This window comes from Sinohyriopsis cumingii, chromosome 13 (genome assembly GCF_028554795.1).
Source record: "Sinohyriopsis cumingii isolate HCF-2022 chromosome 13, ASM2855479v2, whole genome shotgun sequence".
Lineage (NCBI taxonomy): Eukaryota > Metazoa > Mollusca > Bivalvia > Unionida > Unionidae > Sinohyriopsis > Sinohyriopsis cumingii.
The window spans coordinates 31,630,288-31,654,554 of NC_142973.1; the positions used below are offsets into that span (position 1 = coordinate 31,630,288).

General features: G+C 35.1%; 2 protein-coding genes across 2 annotated transcripts in view; both read left to right on the forward strand.

The window, feature by feature from the left end:
- The window catches only part of LOC149785146 (protein mono-ADP-ribosyltransferase PARP14-like), a 66,457-nt gene extending 55,211 nt beyond the window's left edge, over window positions 1-11,246 (forward strand). Inside the window, exons 20-21 of the mRNA XM_089978929.1 lie at window positions 1,385-1,577; window positions 4,090-11,246. Coding sequence (XP_089835055.1) covers window positions 1,385-1,577; window positions 4,090-4,376 — 480 coding nt within the window. The 3' untranslated portion in view covers window positions 4,377-11,246. The remainder of the gene's footprint in view (window positions 1-1,384; window positions 1,578-4,089) is intronic.
- Window positions 11,247-18,656: 7,410 nt separating this feature from the next.
- LOC149785147 (uncharacterized) lies at window positions 18,657-21,709 on the forward strand. The gene has a single exon (XM_089978931.1). It carries the CDS (start codon window positions 19,092-19,094, stop codon window positions 21,192-21,194), a length of 2,103 nt encoding a protein of 700 aa, XP_089835057.1. The 5' UTR covers window positions 18,657-19,091; the 3' UTR covers window positions 21,195-21,709.
- The last annotated feature ends 2,558 nt before the right edge of the window (window positions 21,710-24,267 follow it).

Here is a 24,267-nt window from a genome sequence, read left to right on the forward strand (position 1 = left end):
TAATGATAAATTGATAATATTTTCAGCAATAATATATGGTTCCCTCTGAAATTTCTTGATATATGCAAAAAGAAGCATTTTGCTTCATATGTGATAATCATGTGTTTGTTCTAAAATAAATGAATTTTGCCATATATTATAGCACGACTTTGACAAATAATCTTTCTCAGATCAGTCAAGCATTTGAGATAAAGGATGACAAGTATGATGGAATTTAAAATAAGATCATTATAAATGAATTGCATTGTTACAGAAGCAAGATACAAAACTTTACTGATGGTGATCATGTGACCTCACTTTGTTGCCCAGTTTTGTCAGGATAGATGTAACCGGCTTGACAAAAAGAGAAAATGCAATATTTCTAGACAAACTTTGGTATAAAAGCTGTCTATTTTCCTCCCCATATCTTTATTAATTGCATCATCTATTTCCACTTTTGAAATTCGAAAACCTGTGAACCATACATTTTTGTGCTCGAATTACAAAAGAGATTTTAGGGGCACGACTGAGAAAATTCATTACACAGTACTTTAATAAAATATTCCGAGATACCTGTTCTTAAATCTAATCATACTAAAAATTGCTTTAAGAAAAACCATTTAGAACATTCACAAAGGACAAGGTATTCCTAAATTTCCAAACGAATTCACCCTAACGGATTGATACAACGGGTTATGTAGAGGTTATACATATGTTGTCCGGGTCTTTTTCCTCTAAGTATGTATATTGCCAATGACCAGAGACAACCAGTTCAGTTCCCTTTTCTTTGTGACATTAATGTTTAAAAAAATTAATATGCTTTCTTGGTAAGATCGGCAAAATACGCTTACGAGGTTTCCAGGAAAACATTTGTACAACGTCGAACGCTATAAACTGCGTGCCTCATTGTTGAGGAAAATTTCATTTTAAGTGCGCACTATCTGCTGAGATCTCCCCGTTTACATCCAGTAGTACCTGTGAGGCGACAGCGATAAAATTAAAATACTTTAAGGTTCAAGGTTGCTATTGTTTGCATACACTTTAATCATATAGACGCTTCTTCAGAAAAAAATACGTTCATGTTTTCTGATATTATTTTCAGCCTCTGTTCTTTGAAATGCAGTATTCACTGTAACGCATGACATTGCCAGGTTCCTAAGCTGGCTGTGACCACAAGATGTTAAATTAACAAAACTTTCTTCATATCCGCCGCTCTAGTCCGCTCATAAAATTTGTTTGTTTTGTTGTTCTTTTTATTTTACTTGGAAGAGATTTATTAGAGGTTAATGAGCGAATTGCTTTCTTCCAGAATCGACTGCATGGTCAGCAGAATAGTGTGTGTATGTATGTTGTACCGTAATTTATTAGCACTGATTCATATTTAAAACAAGACCTTTTTGTTTAGATCAAGCGTATCCAAAATAGAACGATTTACCAGCAATATGCATTAAAAAGGAGATTGATGCAGCAATCACAGCAGCAACTACAACAGAACAATCAACCCGTGGAGATGACATTATGGCATGGAACAGCATTAGAGAAGGTGGACACAATTAATCTCAATGGTTTCAACAGGAGTTATGCTTACCGAGCTAATAGTAAGAAAATTATGTGTACGCTATTTGCAAATGTTTTAAAATGAAATCGATTCCAAAATTAGAATATAGGTTATCAGAAAGGCATACTTATGTTTGTTCTACGACTTTTACGCAAACCCCCAATCTCAGCTAGAACACACACACACACACACACACACACACACACACACACACATATATATATATATATATATATATATATTGTCTCTGTAGAAATTTCATGCTTCTTTGGTTTGCATAAAACAATAAGTGCATGATTCCTCCGAAACTGAGAAAAGATTCGGCAAGAATCAACGTCGATCTATTCTGGCCTGAGGGCCAAGATTGCAAGCTTCGACACCTGAACACGGACACATCTTTCCAGTCCCGTACAATCCTCGTGCCTGTACACTCAACAGAATCCAGACCCAATCTCAACCGCTACATCTGTACAGGGCAGACTGTCGACAGCCTGTTAGCATTGATGAAAGAATTTTACAGCAACCAGATAAAGGCGCGTTGTCCAAGTTATATACACCGAAAGCACCTGTCTGCTACTGTAGATGGAATTGGAGGATATCTATCGCGAAATGGCAGAGGACGCCCAAAGCTACATCCCTTAAGAAATTATGCTAACAAGAAGGATGTAGAAACGTGGGGATGGAAAAACGGAGCCAACTTTGCTGAGACAATTGGCCTGCGCCCGCATCATCATGCATTTAGACAGTGCCGAGTTCCAAAGGACCAAGGGCATACACCCACTGTCAAGACTGGCCACAGACGTAGCTATGCCTAGAGAGTCTCACAAATAAACAAGAAGTCTGCAATGTCAGTACTGCCATACATAGTCAGGGCCAGCAAATCGACGTGTCTAGCCAGACAAAGACGAGCCTATCTCCGTTGAACACAAAATTAATGGATCACTACCAGAACATATGGTCATGCAGAAAACGGCCAAGGAGGCGGATAAGAATTTGAGGAGAACCTTGTCTATATATTTGACCTATCACAGAGCTTAGCGTGAAGAACCAAAAATCGAAATCTGATTAAGCAGGCTAGGAGACGCTGTACCTTGATTTGTGTAGTTTCAGGAATGCGCCTCGCACAAGTTTGCTCCTGTGGATGGTAGACCACCAAGGCCACAGTACACTCGACAGGGGCGTTCTGTTTGTCCAGGACACATACTCCTTCAGGAATTTTTATCGAGTAGAAACCGAATACCCGTTTTCTGTTCGTCTGCTTTCGATTGGTCATTTCCGCGGTAGAATCCCCTGTTAAATGAATTGTTCTTTTAAAGTCCTCCTCGCTAGCCTTGGTTAGCTCCTTTAACAACCATAATCTTCTGAACCGAATTATTCCAGGTAACTGAAGCCCATATCGATGTCCATGAATTGTGGTACTATCGACATGCAACTGGCTTATGCATCCTAATTTGTCCTCGAGTACATCTATATATTCCGTAAATTCTTCTTCCGATACACTAAAGAAGAGTTCAAGTAATACATTTTTCAGAGTGGAGTGATAGAGTACCACAATAGCGAAGTAAGGACCACGAGCCAATTCGTATCTTGTTAAATCCGGTTCGCCTAGGCGAGTCACATAGGTGAAACGACAATCGTAAAAAGATAATCAAAGGACACTGGATGTGTGTGTATGTGTGTGTGTGTGTGTGTGTGTGTGTGTGTGTGTGTGTGAATTAGTCAACAGATTTAAAGATGCACTTCGCAAAGATGGTGATATACGACAGTTTTTTTGGGAGAGTGATTTTAATATCTTGTAATTACTCGTCAATATTAGATAGTAAGTCTTAATTACGATATAGCTAAGTGCTATAAGTTGAAGTACGAAAATACAGAATATAAGAAAGAAGAAACGAAGTTTTTCAGAAAATATCACGAAATTCACTTCCCTTGCCAATTGTAAGCCAAACCTTTTCCATAAAACTGAATTATTTTGTGAGCTATTTCATGAAACATGATATAAAATTTCCCCAAAAAATAACTTTACTCCTTACTATAATAAACATTACAGTCACTGACAAATGAACAACACATCGATAAAAGGCTTATTTTATTAGTAAATTACCCCCGTAACACCCATCCACTTATTTCAGCATGTTAATCACTGATCATGAAAGCTTCTTCATTATATCTTCCTAATGTACAATGAATCAATACATGTTTAGGTATTTTATCATTCATTGCATAACATGTTAATGAAATTAAACAGACAATATTATGACAGTATACTTTTCCATACAGCGTCAATAAATAACATTTTGAAACTGAAGGATGTTTTCCATTTGTGCCAATTAGGAAAGAACGTTATGGTATTCGATAACATACTATATGACATGTTATTCCAAGTTTCTTGGCACTTTGTTAATTTATCACAAACTTGTGTTTACTGCAGATAATTTCTTTATAAATCGATCTATATTTTTATATATGTGACGACTTCTACTTAATAGTGTTGGACACTACTGCCGATCATGTATATTACCCAAACATTATTTTGTATTTTATTTCCACAGATGACAGTGCTAAGTATGGGAAGGGTGTTTACTTTTCAACACAGTCAGAGAATGAATGCAATGATAACTACACCGTAAGGGATACCAATGGGCATAAACACATGTACCGGTGCAAAGTTCTTACTGGAAACTCCAAGGACCTGATACAGGAGTATAAGGCGAGATATCCACCCATTGATCCAACAACAGGGATCAAGTATGACTCTACGCTGAGTCCGAACAAGGTTGAATATGTCATTTACAGCGACACACAATCATATCCTGAATATCTCATTGAATTTGAATAACTGGAGACAAAAAGATGTTTCTTACTGTGTTTACAAATGTTCCATTATATAGGCCACTGACATATTTTTCCTGAAGTTTTCGTGCTTGTTCTGGAATAATGGCATAGACCGCCCTCTTGGATTCTCACTGTACAATGATAGGAGGCCATAATGTTTCCAGCATACTAAAATTCAAATATGTCTGTAAAGAAGGGATCTTTCATATATAACAGTGAAGAATTATTATTGCAGATTTTATAGCATTATTTTTGTAAAATGTGACAAGTGATGTAAACATTGGTTAACGTATTTTTCAATATTGGCGAAACGTAATTTTTTACAGTTGCCTTTCAGGACCATTAAATGATATTTGCCCATTAATGTAATGATTTAATGGGATAAATGGGCCCTTTTTTGTTCACTTTCGTCATTTTTAATTCTTATGCACGGGCGCTTTTCAGCTTGTTAAGGTTCCTGTCTCTTTAGTTTTATCATAAGCTCTAAACACCTGTTGATATGAAAGCATCACAAACACAATAAACTATACATCTTTGTAATGACCTTTAATATGCTTTGAAAGATATATTTAGTTTAAACTGACGAAACATTTAGAGCATACACATGTTCACCTGAAATGCATAATTAAAATTTGGAATTGATAATTGTGAACAATCTCCAAAAACTGCAAAATTGCACTTTACGTAAGAACAAAAGGATACTTCATGTAACCATTGTTTTCTGAATATTTTGATTTATTGCTACTGTTAATGTTCTAACCTGTGTTCATTTCTAGCATCAAAAGATATCGTAAAATTGTGATTACCGTATTGATCTAGGTAACGCGACAAACTTCTGTAAATGTTTAATAAGTTTGTGAGAGGTATTGAACAATTGTCATCATCATTTAAAGTATAGACGTTTTCGCACATACGGGCATGTACGTCAGGTTAATGTCCATTAGCGGACTATTTAATCGATCCCGGGAGAAGGAATTAGGACCTCATCCCCAGGCATTACTGTGCATAAAAGGCACTATTTAATTGAGTCGTCAGGTCTTCGGTCAATATGACTGGCTTCATAGACCCTAGCGACCTGAATGTAAGGCAATACTCGAGTGGGGAAAGACCCAGCACACACTCGAGTTAAAGGTAGCAATTCAGTCTGCATTAGGTGCGCTAGGTGTCAACCAAGCAGTATGTGACACCAGTAGCGATTGGTCGACACTGTGAGTATTGAACAATATATGGCATGCTCTGTATATAGTCATAGGTCATGATCTTTTCATTTCAAGTGTATGTGTGACCTCAGCAATTACCTGGAATAACAATCTTTTGGATGAAATGAAGCTATACTTGGAAAACAATGCTTGTTTATCGTGTCACTTTGTTTCCTCTGTGAGAGTCATGATTAGTAGAGGTGCACGGTATTACCGTTTTACCTCGGTATTTTTTCCGGTGGTACGTACCACGGTACTTTATCTCTATATCGGTACGTCGTTAGTTTCCGTCAGTAAGGAATGTTCGGAAATTCCAGGGTAATCTTGTTGCAATTTTATTGATATTATCTGCATGTTTTCATGTTTCATGGCAAAATAATTCAAATGGGGGGTAAAACATTTGTCTTTGGCAGACATGAGTTTTGAATGTTACAAAATAGAATTTTATTTGTGATTCTTTAATCACATGTTTGGCACGTGTAACATATGCCAGCGTGGTGGCCAAATGGATAGTTGTGAAAAATATTCGAGCCCAATACAAGTTTTGAAAAAAATTCGGATTTAAATCAAAAGTCATTTTTATTTTTTTAATAGCATATGTTAATGTGCTCGGCACCTGTATTCCTTTCTAACACTGCAAATCATCCTAAGATTTTCAGGAAGGCAATTGATTCCAGTTTGAGTTTTACATAATTTCTAATTTCCACTAAATGTTTTCTCCTTTGTTGAGTAAGTGTGTTTTATGTGTATTGGCTTTGCCCTGGTGTTGGCATTCAAAGTTCCATGCCCAATAAATGACTGGTGTAGCTAGTACAGAGTAGACTTTATAGTCGGCACGTCCTGTTTTCATCAACAAGCTCTCTAATATCAGCACAATATTTTTCTCGGGGTGTCAGCTATTTAGGGTAAACTTAATCTTCTCAGTTACAGATTTTACCTTACAATTTATACCAGTTATCTTCTATAAGGTACTGACAATTTTATTGGGGAGAGTGGAGGGAGCTGAGATATTTTTTCAGCTGAAATATTTTATTTTCATTAATCTCAAAATATTCTTTTTCAAGTAAAATATTGTAACATTTTGCTCTAAACCAGAGGAAGATATTTATTCCAACCATCGATAGATAGAAATTGTAAAACAAAGTCACAGATCACTGCCTCAGAACATGAAATTGTTGGTCCCTAATATAACTGCCTATACCGTGGTACCTATCGCGGTATGTTTCGAATTACCGCAATATACCTTGGTACATATAGTGGTACATTCATAAATTCTGCTCTACATACATTTTCGTGGTAACCAGTTAAGATGATTAGTACTAGTTGCTTTTTTTACCTTCTGTTATTTTGTATACAAATTGTTTGCTTAGTATGACATTTGCATAATTTGCGTAAATTCTACTTGCTTCAAAGGGTATGCTACATGTTATGAGTAGAAACATTAAGATATACACTGAGCAATGTGTCTATAGAAAATGTGATAGCTCCTTGTATAAACATTATGTTTTATTTCCATATTTGTAACGGTACTGATCTCAGACTTACAGGGTATTTGTAACGGTACTGATCTCAGACTTACGGGGTATTTTGGCTTCACGTTTTTATCATTGGCTCTTTTAAACATACTTTTGGCTGGTTATTGAAAAAAAAAAAAAATATATATATATATATATATATATATATATATATATATATATATATATATATATATATATATATACAAATGGTCTTGCATCTTGTTGAGAAAAACCACGCAAACTAGTTTTCCTAAACTAGGGACACGTGTATGTTGACAGTTTTGTCTGCAAGGAAAGGAACTTTAAATGTGATATACTTGTAAATATTCTTTTCTGTGACACGTACGCCGTTTTTGTTTTAATTCAGCTGATTTTATCTTAAATTTCTATCCAAACACAAAATGTGATAGTTCATTTAAACTTGGCATTCTTTGTTGTGATATAGTAATTTTTCCAACTTGACGGATGTTTTTTATCGCTACTCCCTTTATATTTGTATGTACAGTGAATCGTCAATTATCCGAACCCATCAGGTTACATGTTTCAATCGGATAACTGATTGAGTTTTATCAAAATATAGTTCTGTGAATAGAAGTATCTGGATTAAATGAGTCCGATAATTCGTAGATTTGACTGTATATGTATCAATAACAAGGTTAACAGTTATGTTTTGTGGATATTTTATATCTTTATGAGCAGAAAAAATAAAAGTGCAAAATATTATTGAGAGAAAATGTAATTAAATTCCAAATTCACGAGGAAGTTTTTCATGTAAAATTAAACAAGCACTGGCATGAAGTCCCAAACAAAGGATATCCTTTATGAGAATTTGCGCATCACAAGTCAGAAACTTGTCTGACAGGGATTCTATTCAAATATGTGACAGTTGGTGCTTTACCTTTGTCACTCGTTAAATCACCATAGGTAATCGACCGTTAGTTGGATTGGACCTTAGAATACCTTTGATTGAACAGTTATGAATGCTTTCCGAGCTTGGGATATCTGTATGACAATTTTTCTTACTTTGTTATCTACAGACGAGTATAAAATAACACTTTGTTATTCGTTACAATTATATTTTTATGACATTATATTTGATTTTCATTGGTTCTGACTTTTATAACATGTTTGGGTCGTGACAAGCAAATTAGAGTCATTCATAGATGTATGTGCATTATATTAAATCAAAACATTCGGGGACACGGTATTTGTCCGTACCAACTAATAATCCGAATGATAATCAACCTGTTACCTTATTCAGTTAAGTTTTTGTTTACAGAGAGGGTTGATCTGACGATTGTAACATGATGGATATGTTATCATCACCAGCACGTTTGATCACTACCTTGTTTTATTCAAGAAATTCCAGTCAGTTGTTCTCTGCACAAATGCTGAAAATGTATCTAACTATAGAAGACCATAGAGTACCCCGTGATGCCTGAGTGAGATTCCCTAAAGTAGATCCCGACTCTCAACTAAATGTTAATAACAACATGTATAAGATCTATCAGAAGAAAGCAGCAAGACAATTTTTTTAAACTACGATTTTCCCAATAATATTAAGTTAACTATCATAAAATTACTTTATTGTGTTAGACTTTAAATATGTTCCCCATTTTGGCATTTTCGTAGGAAACAACATTCTGATAAAGTAAAAGCATGATTTTAATTGTTCAGATGATTTTCTAGTAAGTAAAACAAATCTTCCTAATTTGCATATGAGTAAAGTGAGATACATAGCAACCGATGTAAGTAATATGCTCCGGAAGCAGTAACATATCTATTTAAATTTTCAGGTCACATTTTTAGAATGAATTTCATATACCATCATTTAACCATAATACCAAGGGTACATGCCACAAGGTACGGTAATCTTTCTTTAAACTTTGACGCACACTGAGTCAGTAACTGCCTGCCCAACACATGAAGCATAAACTCTGATATTAACGGATTTAGGCAGGCTGATTCAAACATGGTTGTCGTTTTATTTGGCTGTCATTGGTCAACAGATTTGTGCTTATTAAGGTATCACACGTTTATTTTGTTTAAACCTTGCTTTTCTATTGCTTATTTTTTTACTTGTATACTTGTTTTATCTTAAATTTAATTTGTTTCACAATCTCATTTCCTGGCATATTAAATATATATCTTTCGGATCTTTGTACATCCATCTTACAAACAAAAGTGGCATATTTTTTATATTTATGTCTAAATATTTCTGTTTACGCCTGCTGTAATGGAAGGACTTATTTATTTTATTTTTTTAATATTATATTCATGTCATATACATGTATGTTGTCGTGTTTCTATTAAACTGTTGAAGTTGCTGTCTAATGTAGCTAGTATGTACTGTTTGTTTGCACAGATGTATTATCTGTAAACATGTCTGTTTTTATATGTCGTCTATTTCTTGGTTTCGTGGGTTTTTCTTCTTCGGTTTGTTCTTTGATCAGTGCAGCTATATTCCTGAGTAACGATAAAATATGTTCAAGAAATATACTAAAATTGAATCTTCTGTCAAAACCTTACAGGATGAATTTGTTGTACATAATGTAAAGTATAGTTTTGCGTCCGAGTAGTTTTCCAGAAGTGAATTAGACTATTTGCTGTGGCTTGCCATGTGAAGATACGTTGCGATGTTAAATACAGTTTTTTGGAACATTGACAAAAGAAACTCGATTTAGCGTTGTCCACAAATTTGTATGTCGTTTGTTAGTTTTAATAACACGTTGAACACATTATTGACTACATTTCGCAAAGGAAGTGTGGGCCTTGTGACTTTGCCAAGGACACGCCGAGGCAGCCGACCAGGCTAACCTAGCCGCGCCCCAAGCCAGCGACTCTTGGTGTACGAGTAAACCTCTCTGCCAACTCAGTTACAGGACTCACGGTACTAATTCAGTTCTCTTAGTAAACCTATGCCAACACCATGATATTGAAAATTCAATAACTTACAATTTCTGAGTGCTCATGATCAAACTTATATTTATCAGTATTGATAAAACCTGGATGTCAGCTTCTGTGTAGAGGAAACGATGTGAGCCGCGGGATTTTCTGGACCTGCATGTGTTTGAAACGTGTGCTTTCAATTCCGCACCAAAGAGACAGGTACTAATTTAAGTAATGATTGTTCCACACTCAAGTCTGTTAAAGGACTAAAATTACATCAATAAAACAATGTCTCTAAACAAAATTTTACTTACAACTAGGATAAACTCTCAAATGATTCTTTTTCCTAAAACATAACTTATGTTCACCCATTTCCAGGTTGTTTCCCATTTTCCCATATAATTAGTACCGTGTGTCCTTCAGTGGCTCCCTATACAAATTTGCAATAGATGTAGCCTGCTCATCTAGTGTTAAAGAAGCGTCTTTGCGCGTTTATGGAGCCTCAGTAACAGTCTCTAAAGCCTCACTATACTTTTGAGAATTGTCCCTTATCCTCTTTATGTGTGTATGACAGTAAACAATTAATTACTCAGTTTGACCCAGTTCTAGTATAACATGGGAGAATATGTTTCAGCTCTACGGTGACTTACAAGTTTTCGCTTGTCTACAATATTCTTTTCTTAAATTCACTTAGTTTTGCCAGTTATAAATATTCCGTCCGAGTGGTATATTGTGATACGCAATTGACCAAATTTTCATCAATATTCTTTTGTTATTGTTATGAATTATACTCCTTCATGTATTTTCTGACATTAATTCTGTATATTCGTTTCTCAATTTATATCAATATACAATTTGCTTATTAGAGCATACCTGAATCGCGGTAAAAGAGGGAAAATGTCTGCATAACGCCTGCATTACATCATTGTTAAAAAGACCCATCTTTTATGCATAATGCTTTCTATCAAATAGCGGTAAAAAGAGACATATGGTATGCATACCGTTTTTCGTTATATCGCGGTAAAAAGTGACATATTAAGGGTAACCATATCGGTAACCATATCGGGACGACTGTGAGAGGTTAGATAGTATGTGGCCAAGAAATATATGAAGCCACTGTTTTACTAGTTTATGTTAACGATGATGTGGTGTCCCACACGTATGCTTTGTCAATTTGTCAATACTCTGTTCTGAGCATTGTAAATTGTGCATGTTGTGTTTTAGTAACCTACAGCTCTTATCATTTTCAATAAATTTATACATTTGTTATTTTGGAATTCATATTTTACTTTATAATAATTTGTAGGAAAAATTATTATAAAATTCAGAAAGTTTCATTTGACTAAAAACAGCTTTTAATGGAAAGTAGCTGAGAAATAGATAATATCTATGAGTATAGTCATCCCACAGATAATACCGCTTTCTTTGAATAAATTTAACTTTTCTTAAACAGTTCTATCAGCAATGACCTTTCTAGTCATAAGGTTTTGTCAAAGGACCTACGATCTTCAACAGAAGTAGACTCATCCAAAGCAAAATATAAATGTGTCTGTCAGTCTATCATGGTGTTACTTAATACTGTTAAAGTGAGGTGCGTTAGATATTTTGAAGCGGGGGGTGGGGGGTATGCAACTTAGAAGAGTAATGTGATTTTTGTTCAAAGAAAAACGTAGTGCAGACTTATGTACAAAACCAAAAATGGGAGACAATTAGATCCCCTTTCTTTGGGACGATACCCTTTGGAACGAACGACTTTGGGAATTAGTCATAACTTTATATAGTATCATTTTCAAAGGGAAAGCACCTTTCTCTAAACAAATATTGAATGCTGCTCTAAATTTGTTGAAGTTTGAGGTAGCATTATCGTCACAGAATACAAATGAGAATACTGGTCTCATAAAGTAGCCTATTATTACAAGATAGAGCCTTATCTTCAGGCATCTTGACCAGTTGTAATTATCTCTTATTTCAACATAGAGCCTTATCTTCAGGCATCGTACCATTTGTAAAGATCTGTTATTTCAAGATAGAACCTTATCTTAAAATAATAGGGTACTTTATGAGACCAGTATTCTAATTTCAATCAATTACAGCATTAACGATTATTTTATGCACTGAAGTGTGTAACCAATTGTTTCTCATACAATAATGAATTACTCAAACTGACAGAGGGTCATTTTACGTGCAAAAACTGTTAGAATGCGGCAAAGATAGCGATCTCCTGTCAGAAAGAGAAATCGGAAGATGTTAAAACTAAAAAGCTAAGGCTAAGGGAGACAAATATTATGTTATAGATGCCCATATGTTGGCACTGGAAGAAGACATCAATGCCACAAAAAAAATAAATAAATAAATAAATAAATAAATAAATAAATAATCTTTAGAATTGAGTAGTATATATTGGAGACATTTTCCACAGGCTTTCTTGAATTTCTCGTTAAATATTTAAACTTTATAATCGATGTTTAATAATCAGAACTGGAACTTTAAAATGAAACCACTATTACACTTAATATGATGGGAATGATGGGATACATCTAGATGCAGTGAAGGGACGTTGCGCGTCAAAAATAAGAGAGACAACCTATTCAAGAAGCTTGGAAAGGGAACATAAGTTACAATTACTGTTTCTTTGTAAATAACAAGATTAGCGCGTTGTCCGCAGAAATTTACTGATGTGTTAAACACAATATTGGTAAAAAGAAATCTTGAACATATTTTTAAAATTCTCCAGTAATGAAATTAAGAGACCATATATAACTGACTGATTTTGAGAATGGATTAACGAATATGCAAGGGTTTAGCTAATTAGACGCCACCTTCTGAAGGGGAACGACAATAACGAAAGTAAATGTAACCGCGGGCTCAGAATCTTAACAAGACGAAATGTATCCAAATCAAAACGTACCCTGACCGAAAGGTATTCAAATCAAAATGTATCCAAGTCAAAACGTACCCTGACCGAAAGGTATTCAAATCAAAATGTATCCAAGTCAAAACGTACCCTGACCGAAAGGTATTCAAATCAAAATGTAATCAAGTCAAAACGTACCCTGACCGAAAGGTATTCAAATCAAAATGTAATCAAGTCAAAACGTACCCTGACCGAAAGGTATTCAAATCAAAATGTATCCAAGTCAAAACGTACCCTGACCGAAAGGTATTCAAATCAAAATGTAATCAAGTCAAAACGTACCCTGACCGAAAGGTATTCAAATCAAAATGTAATCAAGTCAAAACGTACCCTGACCGAAAGGTATTCAAATCAAAATGTAATCAAGTCAAAACGTACCCAAGTAAAAGCGTACTTATAAACGCCGACAAGTACCCAAGTCAAAACTTACCCTGACCGAAACGTACCCAAGTCAAAGCGTCAAAACGTACCCAACTCAAAACATACCCATGTAAAAGCGTACCTATGAACGCCGAAAAGTACCCAAGTCAAAACGAACTCAAATCAAAACGTATCCAAGTCTAAACGTACTCATAAGTTAAAATATTACTACTTATTACCAAACAACATGATATTTGTTACAGTTCATTCACCAAATTAAAAAGCAACACAAAATTACATTGTCGCAGTTATAAAGTAAATCATGATAATTTTGGCCAATTAGGCGCTGACCCGATGATCTATGCAGTTAATGAGCCTGAATCAGCAGTGATAATTTTTTTTTCTTTTGTCTCTTTTTTTCTAATTACCAGCGACTTTAAGGAGTAAAATGAAATATGTGCCCACATTAAAATTTACTTATTTCTAGAAACCTTTACAATAATCAGTTCATCTAAACTGGAAAAATATGATTACACACCTGCAATAGTCCACAAAAATCCAGATTAACTTTCGGCACATTCTGATTAACAAACAAACAAAAGTAATATTCGTTTTCATCAAAGTTGGAACGGAAGGTTGAATGTCATTTCTTGTGGGACATCGCCTTTCTATTTTCTGATCAGGAAGCTGTATGATTATATATCAAAAGTAAATATCCAGATGAGACTGTTGTCTGAAGAAAAAAACTAAGAAAATACCTGAGAAGAGACATGTTGCAAAATAGTAGATATTTCAATACTGGGATCAATATAAAAATGGCAACATAATTCAGACAAATATTTAAGAACTTGTGGACACGTATATGCTTCAGGGACAGATTGATTTTCTGGTTGTTTATGTGTTTACTAATTTATATTGCTTCAATTTTCGTGCAAATCCGAATGACCCGTATTTTCGTTGTCTATGTGTATTGTTGTAGAAATACTTTTTGTGTCTGTCTTATCTAGCTTATCCATCCATCCATCCATCCATCCATCGGATTTGACTTTTTTCATTATTTACAGACGGATTTGATTTGCAAATTACACCTCTTAGAACACTGTGCTGAATTGTTCCAAATTAAATTATTTAAAGTGCTCTCAATATCAAGGAAAATTTAAATTTCCAAGATGTTTTTACATTATTCAAGTTACTTTTATACAATGTTCAAACAAAAGCAATCTAAAACCAGTCATGCATATTCATAACCTGTTGAAAAGTACTATATGCTGACATACGGAACTTGCAACATAAAACTAAAACGCGATGTGTGTGTGTGTGTGTGTGTGTGTGTGTGTGTGTGTGTGTTCTTTTAGTGTTCATTGCACAGGAATATCTCTGGACGTTGGATTGTAAGAGACACTGACCTATTTAACCTTTTATTATGTATATATTTTAGCAACAATTAACGAAAATAAGTAACATTACTGAGAATTAACTAATCTGCAACCGATGCAACCATCAAGGGCTAAGATAATTAAATGGATCATTTAGGCCAAAAGAAAAGAATCGACTACGCACAATGACTTAAGCAAAATGGAAACTAAATTGAATTTCGTTATATTCTAATGTACTCTTCATAGCTGTAGGTTACTGTTCTGCAGTATGCCCTCTATAATGCGCATCGATAGCACCCTAACATCGAGGAAAATTTGTGCTATAATATCATATCTAAATAACGAAAGTTATGATCATCACTTATCAATATATGTACACAGTTTGTATATCAGTAAGAGTAAATAGTTTGTACATCAGTACGAGTACACAATTTGTAGATCAGTACGAGTACACAATTTGTAGATCAGTACGACTACACAATTTGTAGATCAGAACGAGCATACAATTTGTAGATCAGAACGAGCACACAATTCGTAGATCACTACGATTACACAGTTTTTATATCAGTACGAGTACACAATTTGTAGATCAGTACGAGTACACAATTTGTATATCAGTACACGTTAAGCTGGATTAGGACGTATATTATGGTATTTTAACCTGCAAACGTTAATCCTTCTAAAGTTACTAGTGGTTATTTTGGAGTTACGGCTGGTTAGGACCACTCGAAAATTTTGATAAAATTATAACATGCTCGCAAGTGTCATGCTTCTTGCGAAACAATGGCTTTGCCATAATTATCTCGTACGTACGTGATTCACACTTAGGAAATCTTCTGACAAGGTAACCTGCATGGAAATAAGAATGGCAGGGGTCCTCGGTTGCCATCGTCCAGGACTTTGCTGTAACATCTGCTGTTACGTTTGATATTTTAGATTCAAAGAATAACAAAATAGCAAAACATTGAAACAAACAGCGGCCGTGTGAAACATATGGTCGGTCAGATTAAAGTACTTAAGAACGTTAACGTTAATTTCCTTTTCTTGTCTCCAAAATATCGATTAACGTCGACTCGTTTTCAAGTTCGTTCACATGCGTGTAGACCTGAATTTTAATTTTCTGAATTTTATTTTATTTTATTTTATTTTTAAATGGATTTTGAAATTAATCCCAACAAAAAGCAAACAGACTTCACAAGTTGAGGATTCTTTTGAAAATCGATTGTTCTATTTAGGCAATATGGGATTGCGAAATACAAGCAAGATATATTAACCTCCGAAATTGAAGAGCTTTGGTTTAGAGCAAAACTACACTCCTCCGAAAATGAAGATTTGACAACGGAAGTGCTCCAATAAGCACCTGAAAATTTACCCTTTGCAAAAACACATATTGAAACATTGTTTGGAAAGTTATGTACTTAGTTTAAACTTTCCTATAAGCGATGTGTTAGACTGATTTAAGCCATGAAAATTAACAAAGTAATGCGGCCAAGTGTTTGAAACTAATCTGTTGTTCTTAACATACAGACGTGACCTCAGAGCTGGTCGTCGTATGGTAGTATCCGAAAAGTAAATCGCTTGATAGCAGAGTCGCTTATTTAACGACTGTGGCGCAGAGTGAAGAGCAAAAACTGGAGTGACATTTGAAGTCTTACAAAATAACATCATTTAGAGATGTATTTGTTGATTTGATAACGTTTTAGTGATTCTTTTATTGTTTTCATTAAGTGTTACTGTATTGCAATACATATTGCAATTTGTGTTTAGTTTATAGCAATATATGGCAATCCGATTTTGTATCGTTGCACCCCTAATTATTATTTTCATAACTTTATTCTGAATTATATTGGCTACATGCGCTCAACGGTAATATAGCGTATAGTTTTTGCTTACATTGGTTAAAGCTCCGTAAAACAACGTATTGTATTCTAGTGGAAATATTTTCAGATCTTGAACAAAATAGAACAATGATGAGATTTTGATTTGCTTAACAGTTGTTTCACTGAAATGTGAAACACATTGTTTTATTGAACTTTGAAATATAGATACTCGTCTCCGTTTGGCGTTGACTAATATATCCTACTTCACAGTTCAATAAGACAATATATCAAACCCAAGAAAAAACCGAAATTGTTTAACATTACATGGACGTGTCTGTGATTCTTTTCTTAGATTGTTCTTTTGGTAATGCTTGGCACGATAGACTGGATTCTTCGTACAAAAGATGAAATAAAGTTCTCTCACTCCTCACCCCCAGTGACCTCTTACTCGATCGATCGATCGAAGCGCGCTTTTCATTTGCGTGTCCAATCAATAAAGGTTGAGAACAAACATGATATCTCTAAACACAAAGAAACCAGCCACTCGTCAACTATGCTATCTTTGTGACTGATAACGATTAATCTCACATTACCTTATGTTATATTGTGAAAAGCAAATACTTGTTGATGACAATAGTTTAGGCTTTCGCTAAGAGAACCGGATAACTTCTGCTCTATCCAACTCGCGTTTCTTTTCTTTTCCTTCTTTTCTTTTTTTTATTTATTTTTTTTTTCTTCTTCTTTTTATACAACAAAAACTTTGGCCGAATGTTCGGTTCATAATTTATCGTTTAAAATTTACTTTTCGACTTCAGCTTTTAGCACATCATGGCTTCGGCAGGTTTTGAATTAAAGTCCTTTTATTAACTTGTATGTCAGTACTCGCGGTCGTCTACACATTAGAATTTAGCTTTGTTAAAAGAGTTTTCTGTAAATCAATCAACTTAAATTGTATACCTTGATACATACTTAAAGTATAACCTTTCCAACTGTTTTGTTCATTTATCTGATAATGAGTCCACCAGTACTCACTCTAAATATAAATATTCAAGTATATCGATAGCAATTATGTGACGAAGTAGTTATTGTTTTTGCTATTGTTGTCGATGTTGTAACAGTAGTAGGAAAGCAAGAGGTGTTGTTAAAGTGAAATTATGCCATTTTGCACATCTCTCTCCAGACTGTCTGATAGAAAAATTTTTCATTTATATAAATATTTACGCCCAACCTACTCTGGCACATTGACATTTCATGTGGTACAGCTAAAGATGTTACGTAGAGTTCTTGTTGATTATGAACTGTATTAAGTCTGCTTCAAATGATAATCAATTTGTCCTATGCTCACCCTGTGTTTATTTATTTATTTATTTATTCTATATTGTTGGTATAACCTAGTTCTGAAAACGGATACCAGGCACCCTCAATTCTGTACAATTTAACGTAAGGACGTTTAGGAGGTGCATGATCTTGAAGAGTCAGTGACCTAGAACCGATGAGTGTGTAGCCTTCTACTTGCTTAAACCGGAGTATCGATGTGTAGACTGCAGAGGTGAGAAGCGAGAACGTTTTTCCAATAAACACGCATTCACCCCTCCGTCTCAAATCCCACTCATCGCTTTTCCGATCGGAAAGAACAGGGCAAAAACCTCGTGGCAACATGAATCGACATAATATAGGTCACTCAGAGCAGCGCCGTCCATTGTTGTATTTTGTTTCATTTACACAGCTATTAAACACGGGTGTACTCATTTTAGATCGATATAGAGAACACCCTTATCGTTCCCCGTTCTTCAAGGGGAACAGAACACCATATATGGTTTACGTTGTTATGTTCCTCCACGAGTACCGTATTAACCAACAAGAAAACCCATTAATTATTCTGCAAAATAGTATTCTGTTCTATGATGCTTCTTTTCGTATGATGCCATAATTAACGTGTGGGGAAGAAATAAGTAAATAAAGACTGGCCTACAAAGGTACTCTCGCCTATTTTGGGGGTAGGGTGGGGGTAAATGAATGGCTTGTACGTAACACAGTATTTATATTTGCACATTGAGAAACCAGTCGATAATAACTCGCAAGTCGATAATGTTGACATTATTGATCGATTCCGCGGATCATATTACCGTCTTTGTTCAAGTACTATTTAAATTACCTAGGTAGACATTGTATGTATTGGGGGATTAGTATTTATCTATGCATTCTTATACCTTGTGTATTCCAAGTTGTTTGAAAATGGATGAGAAGGATCTGCTATGTCGTCTGCTGAGCCTTTTAAGGTAAAAAGTGGAATGTTCTGATGGGCTCGATACAAAGTTCAGGATGGTGTTAGGTCGAAGATTGAATGGTTTAAATTAAACTGTTAAAAACTGTTCACAGACCATCGAAACTGTCGGTCAAAAATTTCGTCTTGATAACGGCATCCTAACTGTCGCGTGGAAGAATGAAGCGCAAAGGCTAAAAATTATTGAAAACAGATGAGAAGTACTTTTCAATAACGTGCATCTATCATTTCGATAATCTAAATAAATCGGAATGTATATTATGTCACAAGACTACATAGAAACTATTTTTGAATGTCATCGGAATCAAAAATACTTACCCGTTCGATAAATATAGGCTACATTCATTATCATCAGTTTGGATGGCGCAAGTGTTGTCGGGAAAGAGTAAGATAGACCTAAACTGTCCCATTTGCTTACAGATATTCAACCGCCCTCGATCTTTGCCTTGCCTGCACACATTCTGCCACGAATGTTTGAAAAGGCACATCGAGAACGTAACAAGGAACCGCTTTGCGCTAGGATTTCCATGTCCGGTTTGTCGTTCTGATACCAGGGTCCAAACTTTAAACACAAATCGAGAGGAGTGGATCACGCAATTTCCGATTAATAACTGGTTGGTTACATATATTGAAGAAAAGGACAGCGAGGAGAAAAAGAGTGTGAACAATTGTTTAAAGCACTCTGATTACGGTGTCAATCTGATTTGCTTGGACCACGATTCACTGTGTTGCCCAATGTGCGTCGCAGTGGAGCATCGACGATGTGAGCAAGTAATAGAGGTGGACAAATATCTGGAGATAAACAAAGATCAGACAAACGCGGACTCACTTCTTCAAGAATTTCAGAACATGTCTCAGAAACTCTCTGAACTAAAAGAGAAACGGAGAGAGCATATGTTTAGTCTAAACGGCCACAAAGAGAACCTCACGCGCACCGTCAAGGATCTAACCCAAAAGCTTGTGGATCATTTCTACCGCTTGGAAGCTATACTTCTTTGCAATATTGCTGTTGAATATGATGTGCTGAAAAAAGATTTTGAAGAAGAAATAAAGTGGTACGAAGAAAATGAGATATTAGTCGAAAAATCTCTGTTTACTTTGAGAAACGTGCAATCCGTTAACTCTGCATACCAAAAGTTTGTATGCACGCGACAACTTAAAGACCTCTGCAAGAAATTGAAACCAGAGATACCCAAAAAAGCTGGAAAGGCAAAAGAAATAAACGTGATGTTGGAATTCAATAATGAAGTCCTGGCAATACCTGACCAAATCATCTCCTTTGGAGAAGTTTTTTGTGATGGAAATCAGGATTCATCTGAAGATAAGAATGGAAACGGATTCGAAGAACCTTCAAAAAATAATAATTCATCCGGTAAACCAAAACAACCACACTCATCTCCTAGAGTTGAAGGAAGTTACACAGATCAGATACCTTCTCTCCAAACGATTACTGACCCCGTTGCAATTCCAAGTGAAGATACAGCGGGTCGCTTATCTAGAAGACAAACCACATTCAGTGAAACTCGTGAATATCCTGTGAGAGAGGGATATTCGAGTTACGACGATAGAAGATTTGATAAACCCACAACCTCCACAACTAAGAGAGTGCAAGTTGTGGAGATCAACGTTCGCGCACCTTCGGATTCTTACGAATGTTTTATCACGTCAATCCAATACAACACACATCAGGACAAAATCGTCTTAGTTGATTACCAGAATGCCAAAATCAAAATGATCAGCCAGAGTGGAAGGGTTCAATGTGAAAAGAAATTTTCAACCGACCCTGTATGCCTCGCTGGAATCAAAGAAAATTCATTTGTTGTTACCTTCCCATCTGAAGGAAGGATGCGACAGTTTGAAATAGACTCAAAATCAATATTGTATAGACGATCACCAACACTTTTGCTGCAAAGTTCCGCGTTTGTGCGCAAGAGATCCACAAGGTTAGAGGACGACTGTTTTGGAATAGCGTTCATGAACAATATTTTTATCGTGTCTTTCCACAATTGTCTCAAGGTGTATACACTGAATGGAAAAGAACTCCAAAACATTTACAAGAACTCTGATGGGGTATTCTTGTTTCTCTATGCTAGACATCTGTCCTGCGATGAGCATAGATCGGTGATTTACGTTACTGATGAAGGGAAGGAGTCGTTGATGTCATTTATGATGGAGAACACCTCTCTGATAAACAGCAACCCGAAATTTATTTACACTCACGAACGCTTACGCAATCCACAAGCGTCCACAACTGATAGGAATGGCAATATCTACATTTGTGGCTTTGCATCCAACAACATCCATATTTTGTCACATGAAGGCTGTATGGTGAAGATTTTAGAATTGGATTTCGGACCCTGGGCTCTCGCCTTGGACGAGACAGGAACAAAGATGCTTGTTAGCACAACAGGAGAAACTTCAGATAGCCTGAGATGCTTTGATGTTGGAGAGCTGTGGGCATGAGACAATAAATTGCCAGCGAGAAGTTTCGAATTGTTATAATAATGTTGTTTTAACGTTTTCCGATATCTAGCATATTCTACCAAATCTGAGGGTGAACCAATATCTGTAGCAAAAGTCTGAATGGCAGTCCAACCAATATGCTTAAACCCCAAAAAGTAAGAAGACTTCTGAGTTTCTTCAGCAATGATACGTATACTAATGAATATATATCCACTGAAAATTGAACGTTTTTACAATTGAAAACAACATACATGTAATTCGCTTTTCGAAATCTCTGCCGGGTTAGGATACAGACACAAAAAAAAGACGACAGATGAGCGAAACTACTTTTTGTGTACGATTTGAAAATTTATTTGATAGTTCTCTTCATTTATGGACTACACCTTTTTTGTTTTCAGACGGACTAAATGGTCATTAGTAATGTTTGATGTTTTACGTTTCTTGACAAATGGAATATGTACAGGTACCATAGTTTTAATGTTGCAAAGCACTTGTATAAAACAATGAGAAATTTAGGTGTTTTGCCTCAATTATCTTTATTATTTTATGAGCAAAAAAGTTCTAAAATAATAGGCTTCTGTAAATTACTCTTACAATCAAAAGGTTTACACATGAAATGCAATTAAATAACATGCAGAGTGGTTATAGTTTCATCCCAATATTAATATTATGGTCTATTTTTAAATGTGGAAATATATCAACAAAGTCAGCAATCCTAATTTATTTGAACTAGCTATAAACTTGACCTAATTACTCAACCAAAATGCTGTTAGAAACAGTCCAAAGTAATGTATTTCATTTCCACAGCCCGATTAATAAACATTACATCTTTTCAAAGCTATGCACAGAATAGGCTGACATACTGCGAGTCACAAAAACACTGGGATGGTATCCGGTGTGTCCAAAATTAATATTATTTTGAACATAATATTCTTGTGACAATTACCTCTTTTCAAATGGTAAGCAATGCAGTATTTTATTTTGATTACTTGGTCAAATTCAGTATGAGTTTTGCTTCAGTATTAGCGATGGAAACTTTGGGTGTTGATACAACCATCCATTTAGAAGACCTAATCATAAACAGATTTTCAAGCAAGACACCAATGTAGCCATTTTGTAGGTTAGAATCTGCATCATTTCAATTTGGAAAACTAGCAAATTGTAAGAAATATTTAAGGAAATTCCTTGTCAATACAACTAACATTACAGAACGATTGGCTATTTAAAAAAAATTGATAAATGTTCACTGTGGTGGCTATATTGGGCAGTAATTTCAGCACCATTTTCATGATGGCTGATCTGGTGGCTATATTGGGAGATAATATCGCCACAATTTTCATTTCAAATCAACAAGTGTTATTATGTTCAGAGGGAGAATCAATAAGCTTTTAATGAATACCATAGTGGTAACCATTTTGTGAGGTCTGATCAGCACCAGTTTAAGTTTGGACAAGCTACTTAATGTTTGTGCAGAAGCCCAATGTCCATATAAACATCCACTGAGGGGCAGCAATGACAAGATTTTCAGTATGGCCTGTTGGGGCCATTTCGTGAGGTCCAATTTTGTCATCACTTTCAAATAGTACCAACAACATGTAGTAAAGTATTTTGATGTATGATTATCTGTTTAAGATGTGTAGCAAAAACTAGATTCTTTTAGAATCCTCATGCCAGTGTGACAGTTTGTTAATGTCTAGTGATAAGATTTTCAAGATAGCCCTAATGTATATATTTATGAGGCAATATCAATACCTTTCTTATTTTTGATCAACTAATTTAAAAAAGTTTGTCGTTTATTTTGTTCAGGAGAAGTGGTAGCAAGATTTAAAAGATGACTGACATTGCAGCCATTTTGCTAAGATTAATCAAAACTAATTTCATTTTGAACATTCTACATATCTTGAGATATAATGCAGTGGAAACCCAATGTCAATTCAAATATCTTTTCATCAGGAGTAGCAACAGCAATAATTAAAAGTTACTTTTGCTGTGGCGATTCTCTGAGGCATATTTTCAAACTGAACCATATCAAGAAATATTTCACTGAAAAATCCATATGGATTTAATCATTTGTTCAATAGTACCAATAACACAACTTTCAACACACACATACATACATTCAGTACCACAATCTATTTACCAGAATTGTATGAAGATTTTCATAACATCCACCATTTTAGAGGCCATAGCACGACCACTTAGGTCCATCTACATATCACAAGAAATCTGAGTGAGAATTTTCCATACCACCATCTGACAAGAAATGGCAATAACACGATTTTTCAAGATGGCCTCTGTGGTTGTCATACTGAACATATCATTGGCACCATTTTCATTGAGGACCAACCAGACCTCAAGCTGAAACGGACTGCAAATTTTCAAGAATTTCCTTCAAGTAGTTAAAGAGGAGCAGCAGTAACAAACAATATACAACAGTTGTTACTCTGATATGATCATTGAATCTAATGTCTTGTTCTCGCTATATTCTTTACCTATCTGAGAATTCATCATAGTAATATTGAAGCTTTTGCTGTTTTATAAAATAAACATCCATTCCTTACATGAACATTGCTTGCTACAGATATGCATGCCATCTGTAGAAATAATGTATTCATGGGGATAGGTGGATTGATCACCTTTCTATATTATTTATCCATCAATCAATCCAACTGTTTTTGTTTTTACTGAGAGACAAATAGATAACCTCTTTGATTTTCCGAAAAATAAAACCCACCAGTTAGAGTCCCACTTAGACTTGAATAAAGGAATAAATAGCAACTACCTGAATGAGTTAAATAAAAGGCCTTATACTGCTTCATTTGACTGGTTTAGAATGCCCATCTTCTCTTGTCACAAGTATAGTGCTGTCATCCTCTGTTCACAACAGTTCAGGCTCCTTTTGGTTTACTTTTTTTTTACAATTACACTCACCTGTTATTACCCAATGTCTATGTATTATTAATTATTTCTGTGCACTCAGTAACACGTTACAAGGCATTTGCATAGAATTTGTATTCTGGGATTCTGTTAAATTTGGTAAAATCGTGTTGTTTTACAAAAAGTCATTTTTTAT